This window comes from Pleurodeles waltl, chromosome 2_2, assembly GCF_031143425.1.
Source record: "Pleurodeles waltl isolate 20211129_DDA chromosome 2_2, aPleWal1.hap1.20221129, whole genome shotgun sequence".
NCBI classification, from domain to species: Eukaryota; Metazoa; Chordata; class Amphibia; order Caudata; family Salamandridae; genus Pleurodeles; species Pleurodeles waltl.
Window position 1 is genome coordinate 513,974,964 of NC_090439.1, and position 24,732 is coordinate 513,999,695.

General features: G+C 42.9%; 1 protein-coding gene across 1 annotated transcript in view; it reads right to left on the minus strand.

The window, feature by feature from the left end:
* Nucleotides 1-24,732, minus strand: part of OSBPL1A (oxysterol binding protein like 1A) — a 1,294,449-nt gene that overhangs the window by 1,017,374 nt on the left and 252,343 nt on the right. Inside the window, exon 12 of the mRNA XM_069220031.1 lies at nucleotides 9,439-9,534. Coding sequence (XP_069076132.1) covers nucleotides 9,439-9,534 — 96 coding nt within the window. The remainder of the gene's footprint in view (nucleotides 1-9,438; nucleotides 9,535-24,732) is intronic.

Genomic DNA, 24,732 nt, shown 5'->3' on the forward strand with positions numbered 1-24,732 from the left:
CTTACAACCTAACAAAGTCCAGGGACAGTTTACCATCCCTGCACCCAAAAGCAGATCATCTGTACAAAATGTCATCCGAAAGCCAACTGTTAGACCATTGTTAAAACAAAGTCAATCCAACCATGAATATTCAAGTGGCTACACTAGAATCATGACAAGTCGCATATCTACACAAACTGGCTCAACATTGTGTTTCTCAGCTATATGTCAGTTAGCCAAGAACAAACAAATACATATCAATTGAATTTTAATGTACAAAGCCAAGACGAGTGGCACCTGCAAAAGGGTGATCCTTTTAATCAGTCTCCCTCACCCCCTTGACTAGTCACAGGGCAAGGGAGCCCAAGGACTGTTCACGTACCATTATGCTACGAAAAGTGTGAACATCAGCCCGCCCTCTACATAAAGCTTCCTATCATGTCCTAAAAGGATATCCTTTAGATTTTAGATGAAACATATTATCCGTCATATGGCGGCTTGCATCATCATATGTGCCTCCTCTCAGCTTGCTAGGTGAATACCACCGAGTGGGGCTCAACCAAATGTGAAGTAACAACATTTTGGGAGCTTGTAATAAAGAATCTTTCTGGAAAACGTTGCAGGGTTCAAACCATAACTATGGATAAACCCATTTTTCTTTATTCAGTAGGCATCCATGTCATTATTAAGAAAAAAAGACTGGGTGTTTACAGAAACAAAATGGTTTCTAAGTCCACTGTTGATATCGTGTACATGTTTCAGCTGAAGTCTTTCTGCACACGTGGGACACAACTTTCTTCAGGGCTATAAACTCCCTGCCAATAAGCCTCTCACCCTAGAGGAGTCTAGAGAATAAGAAGGCGTATGGCTCTCTTACCTCTTATTCGTAATTTATTTAGAACCTGTAAAAAACGGCATAATGTACTAATATTCAAAGGAGATAAAATCAGTAGTTCACCCCTTTTTTGTGTTCACTGCCATACAGCAATCTTTAATGCTATTGTGGCATCCCTCACCAAGTGCATTTGCACATTCTTAGTTTTTATTCTTTGAGTTCACATTTCACATACATTCAAATCACCTCATGTATGGCACAGAAGGATAGTGCAAATTGTCTTTGTTCAGTTCCTTCACTTACCCAATGAGGTTCCTAATCGGTTCAGAGGAAAAGTGCTGAAAAGCACCAGGTAAGCCAGAACTTATAAAATGGAGACTGTGCAACCCATTCAATTAACTAAGAGGAATCATTGCCTTAAAACACACTATAAAAATTAAGCATCTAAAAAAACATACAAGAGCTCATTGGTGATGTTAACAAAAGATAGTTAAGGTACAACTTCAAAGATGCGTTGGTAAAGCAACATTATTACACGTTAGAAGTATCTTCCTTAATTGGTTAACAATACGTGTCCTTAAAATGTTGCTAAAGGAGTACTTTATCAAGGGCAGCAGCATGATGGGGGAAGATTTGAGATATGATTTAGCAGGTGAGCAATGACGCTATCTTGAAGCAATTTGTGCTATTTACCCAACTCGGCTAAATATACACACAAAAGGTAGACTATGTTTTAGAGAGCATGTACCATAATATGATACTTTCACAATGCACTAGTTATAGCACATTATCATTTAAGATGGGGTGTGTTGGATATCACTCTGGAAAGGTAGAGGTGGTGTAACAGTATGTCCAGTATTAGTCTGAACACTACAAGTATTAGTAGAAGTAATTAGTTGCAGTTAAAGCAGTACTACTAGTAGCACCAACAGTACTAACAATGGCATAAGGAGATGTAGCCTGAGTGGGAAGGTTTTGTCCCTCTTTCCCTATAAGCCTTTCAAAGATCTCAGAATGCAGGAATAATGAGAAAGGCTCTATTGCTGGAAATGTCAGTCAGTTTTCAGACTCCCCTAAAAGGAACACTGCAGACACTACTGGACGAGTGTATATAAACAGCTTTCCCATGATCCTTTACACAGTCAGGTAATGAGCTTAGAACATCCAGGCTCTTGACTTCATTGAGCAAGCAGGTCTTTAGACCCTGCCAATCAGATGGTAGTTCTGCACTCTGGGCTTTGGAACATGTGGTCTGAAATGGTCTTGTGGAGACCGAGTACTCCAATTACTCTGTCACTTGAGGTAAGTTTTCCCAAAGGAGGTGTGGAGGAATCCCCGAGGTGTGACATTCTAGGCAAGGTTCCTGAATATTAAACAATACCTAAATGGCCACAATCAGTCCCACCAAACAAAGGCTGATTTAGACTAAAAGGCTGATGTCCGTTTATATTTTAACCACTTTAATATACCCCAGAAGGAAAATGTCACTTACCCAGTGTACATCTGTTCGTGGCATGAGACGCTGCAGATTCACATGCTGTGCATTATCCTGCCATCTAGTGTTGGGCTCGGAGTGTTACAAGTTGTTTTTCTTCGAAGAAGTCTTTTCGAGTCATGAGACCGAGTGACTCCTCCCTTTCGGCTCCATTGCGCATGGGCGTCGACTATCTTAGATTGTTTTCCCCGCAGAAGGTGAGGTAGGAGTTGTGAGTATACTAGAGGTGCCCATGCAATGGAGTAGGTATGTATGTATGTACTTAATGTGTATCAAAAGAATATTTATTTACAAATTTATAATTTTCATTCAACTAAGAACGGCTACAGGCTACCGGGGAGGTGGGAGGGCGCATGTGAATCTGCAGCGTCTCATGCCACGAACAGATGTACACTGGGTAAGTGACATTTTCCGTTCTGTGGCATGTGTAGCTGCAGATACATATGCTGTGCATAAACTACTAAGCAGTTATCTCCCCAAAAAGCGGTGGTTTCGCCTGTAGGAGTTGAAGTTGTCTGAAATAATGTTCTTACTACAGCCTGTCCTACTGTGGTTTGTTGCGTTGCTAACACATCTACACAGTAATGCTTAGTGAATGTATGAGGCATAGACCAGGTGGCTGCCTTACAAATTTCTGTCATAGGTATATTCCCAAGAAAAGCCATTGTGGCGCCTTTTTTCCTAGTGGAATGTGCTCTTGGTGTAATAGGTAATTCTCTTTTTGTTTTAATATAGCAAGTTTGAACACATTTAACTATCCATCTGGCAATGCCTTGTTTGGATATAGGATTACCTGCATGAGGTTTTTGAAAGGCTACAAACAATTGTTTTGTTCTGTCAATGTAATACATTAGTGCTCTTTTTATGTCTAATGTATGTAAGGCTCCTTTCGGCTACTGAGTCTGGTTGCGGAAAGAAGACTGGGAGTGCCACAGTTTGGTTTAAGTGGAATGGTGATATGACCTTTGGTAAGAATTTCGGATTTGTTCGGAGAACCACTTTATGTTTATGTATTTGTATAAAGGGTTCTTGAATAGTAAATGCTTGTATCTCACTTACTCTCCTAAGTGATGTGATAGCTATTAAAAACGCTACTTTCCAAGTCAGAGTTTGCATTTCACAAGAATGCATGGGTTCGAATGGTGGGCCCATGAGTCGTGTTAATACAATATTAAGGTTCCACAAAGGTACTGGTGGTGTCCTTGGGGGTATGATTCTTTTTAGTCCTTCCATAAATGCTTTACTGACTGGGATTCTAAAAAGCGATGTTGTATGTGTAATCTGTAGATAGGCAGATATTGCAGTGAGATGTATTTTAATGGAAGAGATGATGTCCTTTGTGGAGGCATGTAGTGGTTGAATCTGATTAGTATGGCAGTAGCAAACAAACCTTTTCCATTTGTTTGCGTAACAATGTCTTGTTGTTGGTTTCCTCGCTTGTTTAATGACTTCCATGCACACTTGTGTAAGATTTAAATGTCCGAATTCTAAAACTTCAGGAGCCAGATTGCTAGATTGAGCGATGCTGGATTCGGGTGTCTGATCTGTTGTTTGTGTTGTGTTAACAGATCTGGTATGTTTGGTAATTTGATGTGGGGTACTACTGATAAGTCCAACAGTGTTGTGTACCACGGCTGGCGAGCCCAGGTTGGTGCTATGAGTATTAGTTTGAGTTTGTTTTGACTTAGTTTGTTGACCAGATTAGGAAGGAGTGGGAGAGGGGGAAAAGCGCAAGCAAATAGCCCTGACCAACTAATCCATAGTGCATTGCCCTTGGATTGAGGGTGTGGGTACCTGGACGCAAAGTTTTGGCATTTTGCATTTTCTTTTGTTGCGAATAGGTCTATGTTTGGTGTTTCCCAGCAGAGGAAGTGCTCCTGTAGGATCTGGGGATGAATTTCCCATTTGTGAGTTTGCTGGTGATCTCGACTGAGATTGTCGGCAAACTGATTCTGAATGCCTGGTATGTATTGTGCTATCCGGTGAATGTGATTGTGAATTGCCCAATGCCAAATCTTTTGTGCTAAGAGACACAGTTGTGATGAGTGTCCCCCCCTTCTTTGTTGAGATAATACATTGTTGTCATGTTGTCAGTTTTTACAAGGATGTGTTTGTGGGCTACCAGTGGTTGAAATGCTGTTAATGCTAGAAACACCGCTAGCAATTCCAAATGATTTATGTGAAGTTGTTTTTGCTGATTGTCCCATAGACCCTGTATGCTGTGCTTGTTGAGGTGTGCTCCCCACCCTATCATGGAAGCATCTGTTGTGATAACAGCTTAAGGCACTAGGTCTTGGAATAGCCGCCCTCTGTTTAAATTTATAGGGTTCCACCATTGAAGCGAGAAGTGTGTTTGGCGATCTATCAACACTAGATCTTGAAGTTGACCCTGTGCTTGTGTGTCCATTGTTTTGCTAGGCACTGTTGCAAGGGCCTCATGTGTAATCTTGCATTTGGGACAACGGCTATGCATGAAGACATCATGCCTAGAAGTTTCATTACAAACCTTACTGGGTAGTGTTGGTTTGACTGTATGCTTTTGGAACGCTTGGACCCTTTGTGGACTTGGAGTGGCAATTGCTCTTTGTGTGTTGAGTGTTGCTCCCAAGTATTGTTGTATTTGGGATGGTTGCAGATGTGATTTCTGGTAATTTATAGAGAACCCTAGTTTGTGTAGAGTTTCTATGACGTGTTGCGTGTGAAGAAGACACTGTTGTTGAGTGTTGGTTTTTATTAACCAGACGTCTATATATGGGAATACGTGCATGTGCTGTCTCCTTATGTGAGCGGCTATTACTGCTAGGCATTTTGCGAATACCCTTGGGGCCGTTGTTATCCCGAACGGTAGCACTTTGAATTGATAGTGTACTCTGTGCATTACAAACCTTAAGTATTTTCTGTGAGAAGGATGGATGGGTATGTGGAAATACGCATCCTTGAGATCCAATGTTGACATGTATTCGTCCTTTTTTAGTAAGGGAACCACGTCTTGAAGTGTTACCATGTGGAAGTGGTCTGATTTGATGAAGAGATTCAGTGTTCTGAGATCTAAGATAGGTCTTAACGTTTTGTCCTTTTTTGGGATTAGGAAATATAGTGAGTAGACGCCTGTTCCTTTCTGATGATTGGGTACTAGCTCTATTGCTTGTTTTTGTAGTAGTGCATGGACCTCTATTTGTAATAGGTCTAAGTGTTGTTTGGTCAGATTGTGTGTTCTTGGTGGCACATCTGGCGGGAATTTTGTGAACTCTATGCAATAACCATGTTGGATAATTGATAGGACCCATGCGTCTGTGGTAATATGTGTCCAGTTTTGATAATATGCGGTTAGCCTCCGCCCCACTGGTGATAAGTGTTGTGGTTTTGTGACATTGAAGTCACTGTTTGGTCTGGCTTGGTTTTGTTGCTTGGAACATTCCCCTTTCTCTTAGGAATTGTCCTCTATAGGAACCACGAAACCCTCCCCTTTGATATTGTGCCCGATAGGTGGGTCTGGTTTGAGAGGTGGAAGGCTCTGATGTTTGCTGCCGAAACCCTCCTCTGAATTGTGGTTTCCTAAAAGTTGCCTCTGACTTGTGGGGAATAGAGCGCGCCCATGGCTTTGGCCGTGTCCGTGTCTTTTTTTTAACTTCTCAATTGCTGTGTCAACTTCCGGCCCAAACAACTGTTTCTGATTAAATGGCATGTTCAACACCGCTTGTTGGATCTCTGGCTTGAATCCAGAACTTCTTAACCATGCATGCCTGCGAATGGTTACCGACGTGTTGACCGTTCGTGCTGCCGTGTCTGCCGAGTCTAGTGCGGACCTTATCTGGTTGTTAGATATGGCTTGTCCTTCTTCTACAACCTGCTGAGCATGTTTCCAATGTTCCTTGGGCAAGTGCTGTATGATATGTTGCATCTCGTCCCAGTGTGCCCTGTCGTAGCGAGCAAGTAGGGCTTTCGAATTAGCAATCCGCCATTGATTGGCTGCTTGTGCTGCCACTCGTTGGCCCGCTGCGTCAAACTTTCTGCTTTCTTTGTCCTGATGATTGAGAGTTTGCTCTCTTTCTTGCCGCTCCTACAACCACTGAGTCCGGTGTAAGTTGTTGTGTTATGAACACAGGATCTGTTGGGGGAGGTTTGTATTTCTTCTCAACCCTAGGCGTGATAGCCCTTCCCTTAACTGGCTCCTGGAAGACCTGTTTCGCGTGTTTGCGCATACCCGGGAGCATTGGCAGACTCTGATAGGAAGCGTGGGTGGATGCCAAGGTGTTAAACAGGAAATCATCCTCTACCGGCTCTGAGTGCATTGCTACGTTGTGGAACGTAGCTGCCCTGGATAGTACCTGCGTATATGCAGTACTGTCTTCTGGAGGTGACGGCTTTGTTGGATAACAATCCGGACTGTTATCCGATACTGGTGCATCATATAAGTCCCATGCATCAGCATCATCCTGGGTCATCCCTGCATGTGTGGGTGACTGCATTGGAGGTGTTCCCACTGGTGACAGTTGTGGTGAGTGCGGTGGGGACGGTTGTGGTGATACCCTTGGTGGTGGGGATTTGTCTCTAACCACCTTTGCCTTAGGCTGCATTTCTGTCTCCTGAAATGCAAGTTTTCTTTTAGTTTTGATTGGAGGTAAAGTTTGTATTTTTCCAGTCTCTTTCTGGATACGTAACCTCCTTTGTGTATGGTCCGATTCTTCCATACTTAATTCCTGCTCAAATCTATGTCTTTCCTTCATTTGGCTGGAAAGTCCTTGCTTTTCTGTATAAGAGCTTCTTTGCGGCTCCGAACCCGCTTTTTTCGGTACCGAGGTTTCAGATATAGTCTTTTTCGGTTCCGAAGATATTTTTCTCACTTTGGGTGAGTCGAACTCTCGATGTTGAGATCGTTCGGTGCCGGAATCTCGACCGGAGTCGGAAGTCTTCGGCAATTCCCTGGCCTTTTTCGGTGCCGATGTTTGGTCACCTTCTTTTCAGAGGGTTAAGCCATGGCCTGTTGGCGGTGGCGTCCCCATGGCCTTAAATATCTTTGTGTGAGTTTTGGATGGGGCAGGTTTACTCACTGTTCAATGCACCGTTGAGGTTCGGTCACTTTCGGAATCGTCCAAGTCCGTCCCCTGGATGGAAATGCTTTCCTCCTCTCCGACGTCGAGTTGCTCTTTCGGTGTCGACGCCATTTGCAATCTTCTTGCTCGTCGATCTCTTAGGGTCTTTATTGATCGAAACGCTCGACAAGCCTCGCAAGTATCCTCCCTCTGTTCCGGTGATATACACAGATTACAACCAGGTGCTGGTCTGTATAAGGATACTTCGAATGACACTTAGGACTGAAGGGGAAGGGGGTCCGGTCCATTAGTCTGGGACGACGGGTGTGGTCTAGCCGACCAGGCCTCGGTGAAGAACAGAAGCCCCAAAGGGCCGCCGGAGCACTCTTTATGTCGGTGCCGATACACTAACACTAACCCGGTACCGAACGATAACAATACTGTAGAATTTTCGATAATTTAGCTAACTTTCCCGATTCGAAATACGGAGCGAAGAGGAACACGTCCGAACCCGATGGCGGAAAGAAAACAATCTAAGATGGAGTCGACGCCCATGCGCAATGGAGCCGAAGGGGAGGAGTCACTCGGTCTAGTGACTCGAAAAGACTTCTTCGAAGAAAAACAACTTGTAACACTCCGAGCCCAACACTAGATGGCAGGATAATACACAGCATGTGTATCTGCAGCTACACATGCCACCGAACGTAAGGTTTCATCAATATGATTAACGATTTATAAGCTGTAGATAAACTAGATTAACTTTTGAAAGATGATCTTTGTAATGGTGATTAAGAGCTATAGGCTCAAATATAAAGCAGCAGAAGTTTCACAAATATCACTAAATCCTGGTAGAGGGCAAATTACATCGTAGCCTGCAGATTTTACACTTTGAAAATCAAGAACAAAAATCATACTAGGAGCATGGAGGGAAATGTTGGTTTAGTAGTGCATGCTAAACGAAGGCTTAAGTGGGCACTAGTATAGTAATTTGTCCTTAACTATCCAACAGGTTAGTAATGTAAAGGTGATTGTAAAATATAAAGGTCAGCTTAGTAAAGTTGAATGCCTAGTGAAAACTGATGGTGCCAAATCAACAGGCAATGTAATCATAAAAGAGCCAGCATGTTTTATTAAGTCTCTATGCGTTTTATGGAATTCATATAACACACATTTCAAAGTGTTGCACTTACACACAGCAGGCATCTTGCTCTTGGTGGTTGGTAGACACCATGTCATATTTATAAATGAAAACTACAGCCATTTTTAAGTGGGAGAAATTTAAAGAGCAGACAATTATTTCATATTTTGAACATTTCTGGCAGAACATTTTTCTGAACTTTAAGTTTCTCCCCCCAAAAAAATGGTTGTATGATTGTGTTATAGATGTAACAGTGCCACAAACTGCAAAACACATATTCCGGTGCCATTAGTACAAAGGATGCAGGCTCTCAGTCACCCATACAATATATCCCATTCATATGTCCACATGTTCAGTCATCCCTACAGGCCACACTCTCAGTGACACACATGGTATCCTTGTCATAGTGCCCTTAGTCAAAGTATTTGGTTCAAACCATAGTCTTTGACGCTATGGACATTAGGCTTAAAGTCAATGAAACTAAGTGTGGTGGTGTCTAGTAACATTGCAAACATGGCTTGATCTTCAGTATCTCACAATGATTTGCACTGAGCAGAAGTAGCTCTCATACATAAAAGGTGGGAGACCCTGGCTCTATATTGACTTTTGGATCCTAAGTAGTACCATTCAGTTCAACTAATATACACAACGGCACCACATACACATGTTGCTTCACCAAATCGTTTTAAGAAGTATGTAGAAATATTATAAGTCTGGCTCATGTAACATGACCTGGACATGTACAGCTCCAATGTTTTGAGGAAAACAACACATGGCAACAAATTGATGTAATGTAGGAGAGGCTGGCATGCTACCAGGAAGCTCATGAACTATGTATGAAGCACAGAGCATAAGGTAATCAAAGCGGATTTATACTAATAAATTCATTATATTTCTAACCAAGACGTAAGCAGATCGTTCAGAATGTTTAAAACATAAGCTGAGAAATTAATATTACCTGTCTTGTCTGCTGAGACTTAAGTGGGACCTTAAAGCTGTGAACTGTATCATCAAAGCATTTCACTGAAAAAAAGCTTGCATCTGTGGGTTTTACCTTGGAATAGAGGGAAAACAAGTAAGAGGCTAAATATATATTAACCTGTTATATCAAAAAAATGACCATTAAAGCAAGTTAAACAATATGGAAAACTATTAGTTGCAAGGAGAAGATGCCTACTGCTTGTGAAGAACAAGTTACTAACCTTCAGTAATGCTCTTCTGGTGGACTCTCTAACCTAAGGTTACTCACCTTTAGAATATCACCATGCGCCACTCTGGATATGAAAAGCTTTCCCAGGAGTACTCCTGAGCACCGGCACGTGGCGCACAGTGACACTGTTTCACCCCAGAAGTGACAGAGCGGAGCCTAATATCAGGACCACCCCTGCATGCTGACAAGTTTCTTTCTTGGCTATGTCAGCATCCTTGAATGCAGAGCACAAAACCATTCAGAGGTACAAGGGTGCGGAACTCTAAATTGGGACCGTTTCAGCTAAAAATAGAGACCAAGGCACAGAAAGGAGATGTAGGATAGCAGAGAAGAATTTGCAATCTAACAGAGTATGCATCATAAAGCTGTGCAGGACTGAATGAGAGAAAAGACCTTTCAGTTGGAGCTAGCTATTAGTCAAGTAGTACTTCGTAAAAGTATGCACTGCTGCCCATGTCCAGGACTGACAAATAACTGAGTGTTCCAACTCAGTGGTAACAGCCTTGACAAAATATCCCCATTTCACAGGCCTTAACCCTTTCATGAAACATTATGATGTCCATCTGAAGTTCCCATAAGGCAGGAGGAATCCTATTTAAGAGCATAACATGTAAAAGTGTAAAGTAAAACGTGTCCTTACAGCAAGCCGGCAGAAAAAACTATTGTTGTTATAGTTAGGACCTTGTTTCCATAGAAAAAGCATTTTTGACTTGCCTATATCTTTGGCACCATTTGACAAATCTTCACAAAATGTTCCCCAAAAAAGTGTTCCATTGATCCTTGTTGCGCACCGAAGGTTTTGGGGTGATCTGTCAAGTGGGGGTGGGTGGTTGATTGGGGGGGGGGGAGGAGGGTCAACAAAATGTGGGTTTCCAATGTTAATTCCCACAGGAGTTTTGAACACTACCACAGCCTGAACCACTGGACGGAATTACACCAAATTAGGCAGAAAGGTAGTTTTGGTATGCAGATTGTGCTTTTTGTTATTTGGTGAAACTCCGTTCAGTAGTTGTTGAGAAATTAAAGGAAATCCAAATTTGTATATCTGTGGCTGTAACAACTTTGGGAACAATAAGTTCATGCAAAGCTCTGTTTGGCTGCCAACTCTTCAACCAGGAAGTGTTGGCTGCCATCTTGGGACTTGGCTTCAGCCGCGTCCCACAAATAATGTTAAAAAATAAGACGAGGGGCAAGGGTAGAATCACCCTGACCCCTTAGCTCTGGATAGAATTTATTACCCTCAATGTAGCCACTTACGACTGTGCAAGCAGCAGAGTGTTGATGCTTTGTGCCTATTGCAGGTTGTGCTGAGCCATCGGGGTACAGGACTCTGATATTGATCAATAGGCAATGTATTTGCCGGAACTGGGTATTCTAGTTCATATTGCAAAAATTCTTGAGTTTGTAATATTGGGTCAAAAATGTAGTCGACATCAGTGGCTGTCAAAGACGTTGCCCACTGAACACAACGTGGATGTAATGCTTTTTTTGTTTGGAACGATAGCTTTGGTAACAGCCTCAAGGACTGGAATTGGCGATATGACAATATTGCGTTTCCCCTGGGCCAGGGGTCTTTCTTTAATGACGGCCATCTGAACAGCAGTGAGAATTTTCTCAGTGGGTGCAAAGCATTGTTCTGCTGCTGAATACAAATGCGATTTGTATGCAATCAGGACTGTCTCACCCTCATTGAAGGTTACATAGGTGAAACCAATGGCACCAGCAATTACTCTGGTGACCAGATGGTTTTTTTTTGTCCATTGTGTGAAGTGTTGTGCTGCAAGCATTTCTGTTTGCAAAGCTCTGAGAATGCATGTGTTTGACTGTCCAACATTTACTGGAAAAGTCGGGACGTATTCAGTCATATAAAGGTTTTATGCATGATGCATAATCTGTAATGTAAGTTCTGCCAAAATGTAGGAAACCCAATAAGGATTGGAGTTTTTTTTAATGGTATTTGGAAGATGTAGCTGTGTCAATTTTTCCAAGAATTGTGGCACTAGTCTCTTTCTTTGATTTGATAGCTCAAATCCCAAAAACAGGACGCTAAGGAAGGCTATTTTTGAAGTTGAATTTACCGCTGAATTCGGCAAATCCTACAACAATGCGAGCTACCTGTCTTAGGTGTTGCAGTAATTCATCATCCGTAAGATAGAGATCATCTACATAGGGCAATGCTTCAGGGTCAATGTCGTGCAATATTGAAGTCACACAAGCTGCTAACAGTTCTGGAATGTTCCTATACCCCTGTGGTAAACGACAATTTCTACTGGGAGCCTAGTGTGCTGAAACTTGTGAGGTTTCTACTCTCAGGCGCTATCTTTTGGCAGAAGAAACCATTGGAAATATCCAGTGTTGTTTTGTATTTTTTGTGCACTATGTTGTTCATAAGTGCTGTGAGAGTTTTTCATAGCGTATGTACGTGTATGACTGTTTAAATGTCTGTAATCTAAGACTAGGTCCAGTTTAACTACAGGGAATAAAGGAGACACAGGGTTTGATTATGCCCTGGTGCTTCAGTTGTGTCAAGATTTCCTTTACGGGTGCTTTAGCATCATGTTTTATTGGATACTGGGGTTGAGGTTGATTTTTTATTGGATTTACATGATGGGGGAATCTTTATCCCACCCTACGTGGTTGCGACATATCGCGGGTGCCTGCGCCAATGCCCAATCAATGGCGTAGGATTCTGCGAGTTCATTGGGAACAAAGGGGCCAGAAAGAAGGTTTGATATTATCTTCCCCATATGGGCAAGTACAGACAAATTCAGGTGGCCAATCCCTTTCAGCCAGTAGAATATCATATATATTTACGACGGGGTCTCAAAAGATTGCGTCAATTGTGCATTCAATGTCTCCTTCTAACTGTAACGTTATATTGTACACCCTATCAGGCATGGAGACATGCATGTCTGCAGTTTCAACTTGTAAGAAGTCATCAGTTGCTTTCACCTCCAGATGCTCTTGAAGATTCCGGTGAACTATTGTGACCTCTGCTGTGCTGTCTAGCAGAGCTAGTGCCCACTTCTTGTTCTTCAATAGAGCCCTCTTCTTGAGTGGCATGATGAATCACAACTGCTACCACTTTTTTCTTTTTTAATTGGTGTTTTTGTTGGGGAAGTTTCTCTTCTTTTTTTAACTGAAACTTCTGTTGAGTGTTGTGATTCCTGTCTCGGTTTCACGTACTCTGTTCTTCGCTCTGCCCACCTCTCTCACTGCGTTTTTCCGGTGACTCCTGAAAGGAACGAGATTGGCGTGTATCAGTTTATTGATAATTGTCAGGCATTTTTATATTATGTCTATTTCTGAGATTATATCTATTTTGTGGGGTCTCTGTATGCGGAGATTCTCCCCTTTCATTTTTAGGTGTTTCTTGTTTTTTTGTCCCGGTGTTTCTTAGAACCCTCAGGAGCTTGCATGGTAGAATCATTATTAGATTTACCCTGAAACGGTGGTTTTGTGGGTTTGGCCCCAGACTATCTAGACTAATACTAGAGTAGGTCTCTGTTATAATCTTTGGCAGCTCACATTCTTGATCCTATGGAGAAACATCCCGGAGATGCATGCGCACTTCTAGTTCAACCGCTTCCCCTCTAAGGTTACTTAATATAATTGAAGATACAGTGGCAAAATTGCCCATAAGTTGCATCCCCAAGTCCAAGGCCGGGGCAGCCCCGTATTCATTTTGAATTTGTTTTAACACTTTAGGCAGATTGGCAAGTGTCGGTGTACTGTGTGCGATAGTATAGAGTGTGGCAAATAACGGGCCCCAAATATTACAGTTATCTACTGTGGGGACCATCCTAAACGGCAAGCACATAGTTTATATTCTATGCTTATCCTGAGGCCCAATATGGGGAAATACTGCCTCCAGTGCATTTATTTTTAGAGCTAACCAAAATGGAATCTCTTCTCGTTTGGCGGGTACTTTACCTATGCTCAAATGTACAGTCGCAGGATTAATGCCTGGCGTTACTGCGTGTGGTTGCGCCTGGGCAGCACGTGCTGGGTTTGTATTTAATGTTTACATTACAAACTGTACTAATAGTCTGTATATTGCCGTAAGCTCAGCATATAAGCGACGGACTTCAGCTACAGTCAAGGTTGCTGCAGCAGGGTGAGGAGTATATGTGGCCAATAAAGGCCAGGTAGGACAATCATTACTTAGAGGACCTAACCTAAGAGTTGTATGTGGTAGGGCACCATCAAGCCAATTATTATGCTCTTGATAAGATAGAGGTATTTCTAGATATGCATATGCTCTATATTGCACAAGTATGTTTGCAGGTGTATAGTGGTGAAATATATGTGTGTTCTCATCAGCTGCTGCAAATGTGACTCAAGAATAGAACATTTCTGTTTTATAGGCTGGATGAGCCTCAACAACAAATGTAACTGGACCCCCCCCCCCCCGGGCCGGTGGGCCATGTGCCAATAAATGTGCGGTAAGGGGTGGTCGCATATTGACTGCAATTGCTGCCTGTTGCGGGTTTGCCATGATGAATGGTAAATTTTGTTCAGAGATAAGCATACCAAATGGGGATTATCCTTTTAGAGTTCAAGCTTGAACAACCTTACAGCATTAGTTATGTACTCCCTACTTAGCTGAGAAGGAAAAATCCTTAATACCAAGGACGTCTCCGTATATAGTACTGAGGTGTCTTTAAACGTAGTGAGACAGAGATACTCAGGAGGACTCGAAAATTAGTGCCTGACCAAATGTTGGCGGTGCCATGCCGTGTAGGCTCTCATTATCCTAATGAGACTACTGGATTTGGGCGGCAGAATCACTTGTGCTGTGGGGGACTGAGTATGATCCCACTACAGGTGACACCAGTTGGCCTAATCCGGGTTTTGTTCCGGCTAACTAGCAGTGCCTCATCTCCACTTAAGAGTAGAGATGATTGGGCAACTGAGTGCATGACACAATTGACTCCTCAGGGAAATCGTGGTCACTCAGATCTCATCCGTTTCTCTCAGTTACATTAATCTCACATATGCAAGGACAATCAGATACAGAGTATAGTTCAGTAAGGTTTTATTGAAGTAACTGCATCTTAGATAAGGCATGGATTGCAATAACTAGGATGAGGAAGCATGACAGGATTAAATTTGTGACAAGGAGAGTGAAACATAAAAATAACGCTACCATATTGTCATTAAGGTCGTTGAGAATAGCTCCTACCTAGGCAATGTTGGAGCATGGCATGTTAAGCTCTATCTCTGCCCTTCAGGTTCCCCTGGGAAGACATCATCTCTCATACCTGAGCAAGAGGCCTGTAGTCTACATAAGCAGCTGCAGCGAAGCACTCAGCAATCAGCATACAGTTTTGGTCATCTGGCTGGAATCTCCCTCTAATGTACATGGGTCAAAGTATTGCTTTTATAATAAAGCAGCTGATGTTCCAAGAAAGGATCCCCACGTAAGAGTGTGTATGTTTCTGTGATCATTAGAGACAAAGCGTACCACTTTTGCCTGCAGCCTATCTTTACTGCAGTCTTGAGAAAAGCACAGAGTGAGAGAAATGTCTTGTTTAAGAACGCAGTTCTGGCCTAGGCAAAGAACAGCTAGATAGAGAAAATAAAACAAGACCGCAAATGTGGCTATTGTTAAAATAATAAAAATGAAGCTGAATAAAATATGTCTAGGTTAAAGTGCACAGCGGCAGGTCTAGTTTGCTAAAATAAGGTGTGTAAAACTATAGCTAAAATGGCTGCACAACAGGTAGAAGGCAGATAGCAAAGGTAGTACAGATACACATGCCATACACATGCCATCACTTCATCTTTACCTACAGATTCAGACCTATTGGTGCCACACTCACCCCAATCCAGAATTACTCCCTCATTCAACTAAGCAGATGACTCAACAACATACAGAACGCAGCACAACAGCCTTTAAGAACGCAGCCGGCGGCCTCATCCCTCAACATCCCAAAATGCACACACCCTGCACCTATAACAGCCTCACTGACTTCAAATCCACAGATCTTTTCAAACTCCTAAAACACACATGGTAAAATCTATTCAAACTGATTCCATTCTACGGCATTCTGTCCTGTGACGGATGAATGTGATGGATCCTTGCATGGTGGCGGTATGCTGTTGTGACTGCACTGGTCTGTTGGACTGGGACAATGGTTGGTGGTATGAAAGTCTGATGTGTGGAGCATGAATGGGCGTGTGAATGGACCATAAATAGGTTGGTGCCTTGGCATGGCTCTATGGCTCACCTTCGTAAGTCTTGGTTTTAATATTCAGATACTTTGATAAGTATTTGTGCTTTGAAGCTAGCATTTCTGGAGGTGCAAAACCAACGAGTGTAACTGGTGGATTAATGAAAAGAAAAAAAAATAGTACCACATTTATATCTATGGCGGTAAAATGATCCTTACTAAGAACTCCTTATTTTTTTCCCCCCAATATGGGTAACTGTGGATTTTGGGCCCTAGCTCAGCCGGCACCTAGGCAGACATGCACATTTTTCAAAACTAGACAACCAGGGGAGCCCAGGGGTGCATAAATTGCTATGTTGAGGGATACGCAAAAGGAGTAGGTGCGGTATTTGGGCCTTGCTGTGGCGGCACCTTTGCAACCCTACAAACCACAGACATTTGTGAAAACTAGACAACAAAGTGAGTCCGGGCGGTGTGTCTTGCGTGAATCCCACAAGGGTTTTTTACCCACTATGCTCAACTAACCTCAAACTCTGACTGAAATCACACATGTTCCTTCCATTTATGTGATGGAAACTTCTGGAATCTGCAGGAATCCACAAAATTCCTACCACTCTAAATTACCACACTTGTGCAGATAAAAATGCTTCCCCACTTGTGTGGCTGAGAAAGTTCAAACCAAGATCAATGGGAGGCCTCGCTAGGGACTCCCATTGACCTTGGTTCAATCTGTTTCTGTCATGGGCACCAAGCCTACTCACACAAGTGAGGTACCATTGTTATCAGTGGACTTGGGGTAATGGCAGGTGGATGGAAGTTTGTGACTTCCTGTAGATTTCTGAACTTTCCATCACAGCAATGTGAGGAAATGTGTTTTTTAGTCAAAGTTTGAGGTTTGCAATGGATTCTCAGTCAGAAAACCTGGTGACAGCCACACAAGGCAGCCCACCGTGGATATCCTTAGGTGTCTAGTTTTCAATAATGTACAGGTTGGCTAGGTTTTCCAAGGTCCCGGCTGAGGCAGGGTCCAAAACCTACAGCTACCCACACAGGAAAAAAGGGTCAGTTTTCGTTGGAAAAATGTGATTCATCCATGTTTCGCTTTGGGCTGTTTCCTGTGGGGGGCATAAGGCCGACCCACACAAGTGAGGTACCTTTTTTATTGGGAGACTTGGGGGAATGCAGGGTGGATGGAAGTTTGTGGCTCTCTGCAGATTCCATCACAGAAATGTGACGAAAATCTGCTTTTTCAGTGGATTCTGGGTCAAAAAACCTGGTGAGACCCACGCAAGTCAGCCTACTCTGCATACCTCTAGGTGTCTAGTTTTTGAAAATGTACAGGCTTGGTAGGTTTCCCAAGGTGCCAGCTGAGCTAGTGTCCAAAATGCAGTGCTACACACAATCGGAAAAAAGGGCCAATTTTTGGTGGTCAAATGTTTCCTGTAGCAGGCACTAGGCCTACCCACACAAGTGAGGTACCATTTCTATCTGGAGACCTGGGGGAAAGCTGGGTGGATGGAAGTTTGTGGCTCCCTGCAGATTCCAGATCTTTCCATCACAGAAACTTGAGGAGAATGTGTTCTTTGGTCCAGGTTTGAGGGTTGGAAGTGATTCTGGGTAAAAAAAAAAAAATACAGTGAGAGCCACACTAGTCAGACCACCTTGAATACCCCTAGGTGTCTAGTTTTCAAAAATGTACAGGTTGGCTAGGTTTTCCTAGGTGCTGGCTGAGCTAGGGTTCAAAATCTAGAGCTACCCACACTGGAAAAAAGGGTCAGTTTTTAGTGGAAGAATGTGATGTGTTCATGTTGTGTCTTGGCCAATTTCCTGTTGAAGGCACCAAGCCTCCCTAAACAAGTGAAGTACAATTTTTTCGGAATACTTGTGGGAGCATATAAAAGCAGAACATTTGCTATTACCAATTGTATTTGGGTGAATTGGTGTCTTTCAAATGTAAGCCAGTGTATAAGAAAGGAGACATTTTAAAAAATACATCTAAATCATAAGCTAGCCTCGGTACCCACAAATTCAGAGATGAACAAATACCACTGCTCCTAAACTCCATATTTTGTGCCCATTTCAGAACTAAATAGGTTTCCTTGATACCCTTTTTTCACTCTGCCTATTTCTCTATATGAATTGGTCTATACTCAGTACTCACTGAAAACCCATTGTACAGTGCAACTCAGTTGTTGGCTCTGGGTACCTTGGGTTCTGGGAGAACCTACAAATGCGAAATATACCCGCAGCTAGAAGGGTCTAGCTGATGCAATGGTAAATAGCTTTTGTAAATCAGCCATTGTGACAAAAAGTGTGATCACTGCAAACACTATGGTGCTGGTGAAAATTCATTTATATAAAGTGAGGGTCTGTTCTTACTCGTATTGCTCGTATTGCAATTTACATGTGCCCCTTTGGAGTGCATAGGAGCAGCTTCTCGTTTGATAGACAACTTGAGATAACATAGTTAAGATATGTTTGAAGATAGGTGACACCAGCAGACTGAGTTTAGAGAGGAGATATATTACAAGATAAATCAAGTACAGGATAACAGGATAATGACCTCAACCAACCTGTAAGCTCAACTTTTACTCTCCTCTCCACAGAATCCTTGTTTCCCCAAATTCTACATTCCACCCCTGACATCATAAGGATATCATCTACATTCTACTCATGACATCATATGGATACCAACACCTAGCTACCAAAGTATGGTACTGCATAAAACCAAAAAGTTACATTGGCTGGGGTGCAGCGACTTATTCTGATTTAGATAGCCTTTGACACCAACCTTTGACCTGGAGAAACATTTGTATTTGTTTATTTTCTGAGGCACATATAACCCAATGGCATCAAAGCGCTAAGGCCAGATAAGTCATCACACAGGTGAAAGCCAGGCAACCAGCCACCCAGACAAAGAACCCCCCCCTCCCCCCCCCCCTGACAAGAGGACAAATAGCCAAGTTTTAACCTGCCTGCGAAACGTAAAATATGACAACTGCCCTGATGGGCTCGGGAACCTGTTCCACAGACTTGCTGCAGCCACTGAAAATGCACATTACCCGTATCTGGTTTTCCGAAACCTGGGGATGACAACTATTCTTTATCCTGTCGATCTGAATACTCTGCTAGGGGCACACCAGTTAAAAGTAGACATGAGATAATCTGCACCCCTATGGTGGAGAGCCTTAGGCATTAGGCATTCAGATTTAAAGATTACTCTCTTTCTAACCTGTAGCCAGTGGACGGACCTCAGACCCTCTCTAACGGAGCAGGATTGCGGCAGGCCTAGAACCAGTCTAGCTGCCACATTTTGAATCATCCACAGTTTATTGAAAGAATATTGATTTGCATTTAAATAAAGGGCATTGCAGTAGTCAAGGTGAGATGTAATAGGCGCTATGACCACTGAAGCCCTCAGCTCTTGTGGTAAGAAAGGAAAAACATTTAGGGTCTTGATAATCCCGAAGAAAGCGCTCACGGATCTATAGACCTGAATGTCAAAGGTCAATGAATTATCAAAGACCACCCCAAGATTCTTTGCTGTATTAACTGGCACTGGAAGCGGTCCACAAGTTTTCGGTCACCAAGAATTATACCAGGTGGAATTCTCTGCTCCAAAAAACACAATTTCATTTTTTGCCCCATTGATTTTAAGCCACTTCTCCTTCATCAAGATGCTGTCCACAGCCATACAAATCACTAAACTCATCAGAGATGGAAACAATGATTTGGCGAATATAGTCAGCAGCCATGATTAAGACACATTCCGTGCTGTGATGGCTTCTGAACCCATTCTGTGAAGGGCCCAGAGGTTCATGCTCATGAAGAAACTGTGTTAATTCCTCACCAATATGTTTCTCAATAATTTTTGGAAGGGGCAGGCAGCAGAGAACCCGGGTATAGATTATTTAGGTCTCCCGCATTTCTGTTAGGCTTCTTTTTTTAGTGGAATAATAATCACTTCCTTCCAACACTGGGGAAACATGCCAGACTCAATACCTAAGAGTAAACGTTTTTCCAGAAAATCTCCAATAATATCAGGAACCAGTTGCAGCAACTTAGAAGGCAAGGATCATCCAGTGAGCCTGAAGTGGGTTGCACCACCTTGGGAGCTAATGTTAAAATTAAATCATGGTATCTCCCTAGGAACCAGATACAAATTACTTTTTTGAATTTATATATTTCTTACAAATCCAGTTCATTGGTAAGGTTGGATTTGTTACACATTTTACAAAAGGTACTTTTGAAAAGTCACCTGTAGCCTCCCCAAAACCCCTAGAAGCACATTTGCAGGAGCTTCCAACTATCATCCAGGAGCTGAATACCTCATGACTAGGTGCGAATCGGCTCCCAGAGCTGAGACAAAATGCTTGTGTGTGTGTGAAGGCTTTCTGTTCACCTGACAGGATGACCATTTGGGCAGGGCCCAGTAACCCAAATATCTTCAAAGGGGCCTACCTCACCCAGCAAAGTAGGAGGCCATTGGCAGTGCTCAAAGGTAGTGCTGCACAGAAGCGTATGATTGCTTTGACTGCTGTTGAGGAGGAAGGGCACCAGAGGCCATCACTGCTCCATGTTTTCATGAAACAGGTTATTATTAGCAGCTCCTGTAGTGAGCAGGCATCATGTTTCAGAAAAAGAATCAGGACCATCACAAATGACCTCTTAAAGAATATTTAGCTGTTGTGACGCTTGGGCCTTATAACATTAAAGTCGACATAGTTTGTTAAAGGATTGGCCTTTAGTCACACCATGAGGGAAGATTTTCCATAGAAACTAAACCCAGAACAGCTTGTGCTAATGAATTTCCAGAAGAAGGCCGATGACATTTTCCAACTGGTCAGTGGTAAATTGTGCACTTTGCTGAAACCCCTATAAAATGAACTTTCATCTTTGTAAGATTGTGCAGCAAGAAAGACTCCTAAGGTTTTGCAGGTCTCAAATCCAGACTGATATTTTTGAATGTCACAGTGGGAGCATGTTTATCATCAGTTTAAAATCCTTTTTGCCAGAGGCATCAAAGGGGAGTTGCCCGAGGGTCAGAGATAGGAGGACCAATGATGATGGGGAAATTCAAATCTCACTACAGTGAGGAAAGATCCACAGAAGTGACCTGAGGGGCAGTGGTGAGAGGCCCAATGTGACCCCCTCCGTACAGCATTTTAACAGACAGTGATGGAAATATACTTTAGGGAGAGTCTTTATCCACACCGTCACACACATCTTCTCCGGGACAGAGTTTAGTGTGAGGAGTCAGCCTACGGGGAAGCGTAGTTTCTCTATTTATCCTACAGCCAAGAACAGATCAGTGCCTGCCCACGAGTTTGCCCCATGTCGTCTTTAAAGGAAGACATGCTTTACAAGAGGGCAAGCTAAGGGTTCCAAGAGACAATCCTAGCATACTTTCAGTTCATGGGGCTTGTGGTCAATCAGATACTTCTATACAAAGCTCACAGTGATTGGATCTGGTTCTGCCACCCTGATTGGCTGTCTGCATTAGGAAGGCACAGCTCAATTCTAGAGACTGCAGTAAACATTCTACATCCCTGATTTTTGTAAGCCACATAATTATTGGCCTTGCAAAATGACTGCATTTCTTTCCTCACTGTTCCTTTTCTTAGGGACTCATGATACAGATTTGGCCTCTACTATCACAGTGGTGGAAAGAGCAGCTCCAATTTGCCATCTTGAGCAACAGGCCAAAACTCATAGGGTTGATTATGGCTGTTCTGCAGGTGTTCATTGATGCTATTCAATATTGTTGCTATCCTAGTCTCTACACATCCCATTGCCAATCCTTATTGTACCCTTCAGATTCAAAACTGGATGGTGGGGATACATGGCTGTGAACGTAGTGGCTATGCTATTGTGCCCTTTCTAGTGGATGGCGAGACAGAATTTGTCAAGGAAGAACTCTGAGCTTTTTAAATCCCTTCAGTAGAGTGGCTCTATAGATGTTGTTAGTTGAGCAAATTAGTTATCAGACATCCTCACAGTTGCAGTCTGAAGAACTGCCACATTCACAATGTGCTAGTTGCAGTGCCATCCTCTCTTTTGCTGGCAGTGTTAGGTCCTACATGTAGTACTGTTGCTCTGGCTGCTGTTTCTGCGACCACTCTTTGTTTCTTCGTCTACAACTTTTCTGAGTTTTCCTTTGCTTTTGCTGATCGATTTACCTGTTGCTGCCTTTGTTATGTTCCAGTGTTCATTGGAGATATTGGTGTGACAAGAGTCAGTGCTGCAGCACAACTTTGTGTGCGGGGAGTTTCATTCAATGGAACTAGGGTAGAACAATATGTGAATTCCTTCTAATAAGGAAACTGACATTTCAATTAACTTTGCTACTCTCTTCAAATAATTCCTCTAAAGGGGCAGACGAAAAATAGTTACTTACCTGTAACTTTAGTTCTCTAGTATTGGAATCTTCCATAGATAACCATGCTTGAATCATTCCCCGTCGTCGAGATGGGAGTCCCTTGTACATTTAACCAAGTAGTGTTGACATAGATATAACCTAAGGGCCCTAGGCCTCTTAATTTAATAGTCTATTAGAGTCATTTTAAGAAAAAGGACCAAACTTGATCATCCACCAATCAGAAGACACCACCCTCTAGAACCCTCCTGCGAGAAGCTCCAGTACCCCAGATTTTCAGAGCACAAGTGTGTATAATATGAAAAAAGAAAGAGGTGAAGGTGAGCTTCTCCAGGGTGGCGAGTGGGTCGCATGTGAATCTATGAAAGATTCTAATACTGGAGAACTAAAGTTACAGGTAAGTAACTAATTTTCTTATTCCAGTATTGGAACTTTCGTAGATTCACTTGCTTGAATCAGAGTAGTGAGAAGTATCTATGCACATTGAAACACTCTAGCCATATATTTAAGGTACACACAGAAAACATGTTAATATACAGCAAAAGTTCAAATCAAATTCTGTCTGTTTTCCCCCCTCTTTTTTTAATTTTATTATTACAATCAAATCACCATAAGCATTGGATCTGAATCCAAAACTATTAGCCATAAACAATGTGCATACCTGACATCAAGATGGTGGGATGAAAGTGGTGGCTCACCTTCACTGGAAGAGGTTCCTGAGGACTGCTTGGGCCACCGCTACCTCTCCTTGAGATAGAGCTTCCAAGCAGTAATGTCTTGTAAACGTATGGCAGCTTTTCCACGTCGCTGCTCTACAAATGTCTTGCAGCGGTACCCCAGCAAACATTGCTGAAGAAGAAATTGCCCGCGTAGAAAGTGCACAGACAGATGAATGCAGTGGCTTGCCCGCTGCCTGATGGCAGAATTTAATTGCTGAGGAGATCCATCTAGCTATGCTCTGTTTGGAGAGCAGTTGACCTCGCTTGGGTGCACTGTGAGCCACAAACAATTGATTGGACCTGCAAAAAGATTTAGTCCTGTCCAAATAGAATTTAACACACCTTTTAACGTCTAAAGAGTGCAAAACTCTCTCCACAGGAGTTGACGCACCTGGAAAAAAAGGTCTTGAAAACTAAGGGCTCATTCAGAAGAAAATCCGAAGGGACCTATGGGATAAAATGCGGGTTAGTGTGCAAGATTAGTCGGACCTGTTAGATTTGTAAAAAAGTCTCTTGTATGGGAAAGAGCCTGTATCTCAATCACTCGTCTGGCTGATGTGAGGGCCACAAGTAAGGCAACTTCCCAGGAGTGGAATTTCAGAGGAGCTCGATGAATCGTCTCAAACGGGTGCTTCATCAGTTGCGCAAGAACAATATTCAGATTCCACGAGGTAGGAGGAGGTCTGAATGGAGGAAAGACTCTGAAAAGTCCTTTCAGAAATCGTTTCATCAACCTAGAGGACCATAATGAAGGTGAAGAGTCTGAACGTTTGTACGATGCAATCGCTGCCAGGTGCACCTTTATAAAGGAATGCGCAAGTCCTGATTGCGCTAAATGCAGTAAATAAGGCAATATTTGCTCCAGCGATGAGGAAAGAGGATCAATTTGCTGTTGGTGACACCACAAACAAAACCTTTTCCACTTACAAGAGTAAGTCTTATTGGTGCTAGCTGCTCTGGCCTTGGACAGAATATCTCTGCACTCCTGTGGAATATTTAAATGTGCAAATTCCCTGTGCTCAGGAGCCATGCTGATAACCGCATCGACTGAGGATCCGGATGCAATATCTGCCCTGTGAGTATTGTCAGCAAGTGTGGAGATGGTTTCAGTGGGATGTGAGGCTTCACTTACAGAAGAAGAAGCTCTGCAAACCATTGTTGGCGAGGCCAGTACAGAGCTATTAATATTGGAGTGCACGGTTTCCTCTTCATCTTTTCAGGACTCTCGGGATCAATGGTATTGGAGGAAAAGCGCATGCAAAGATTCCTGACCAAGCTATGGAAAACGCATTACCCTATGATCCCTTTTGGTGATGCCAGTTTGCGAAGTATTGGCATTTGGCGTTCAACCCGCTGGCGAATAGGTCGAATTTGGGCATTCCCCACTCGGAAAAAATGTGGTAGACTGTGGACTGGTCAAATTCCCATTCGTGACAGCTCGGTTTTTATCTGCTGAGCGAGTCCGCTATCTTGTTCTCTATACCTAGAAGGTGCACCACTGTGAGCCTGATGCCTTGCTGCGACGCCCAGTTCCATATTCTTTGAGCTTCCCTGGAGAGGGTAAGAGATCTTGTTTGTTTGTTTGTTGAGGTAACGCATCGTAGTGGTGTTGTCTGTTCTTATTACCACCTCTGATCCTGCAATCTTTGGGAAAAAAGCCTGTAAAGCCAGATAAGCTGCTTTGAGCTCCAGCAGATTGATGTGCATTGTCCTCAACTCTAGTGGCCACTTGCCACTTACTCGTAGGTCTTGCAAAACAGCTCCCCAACCT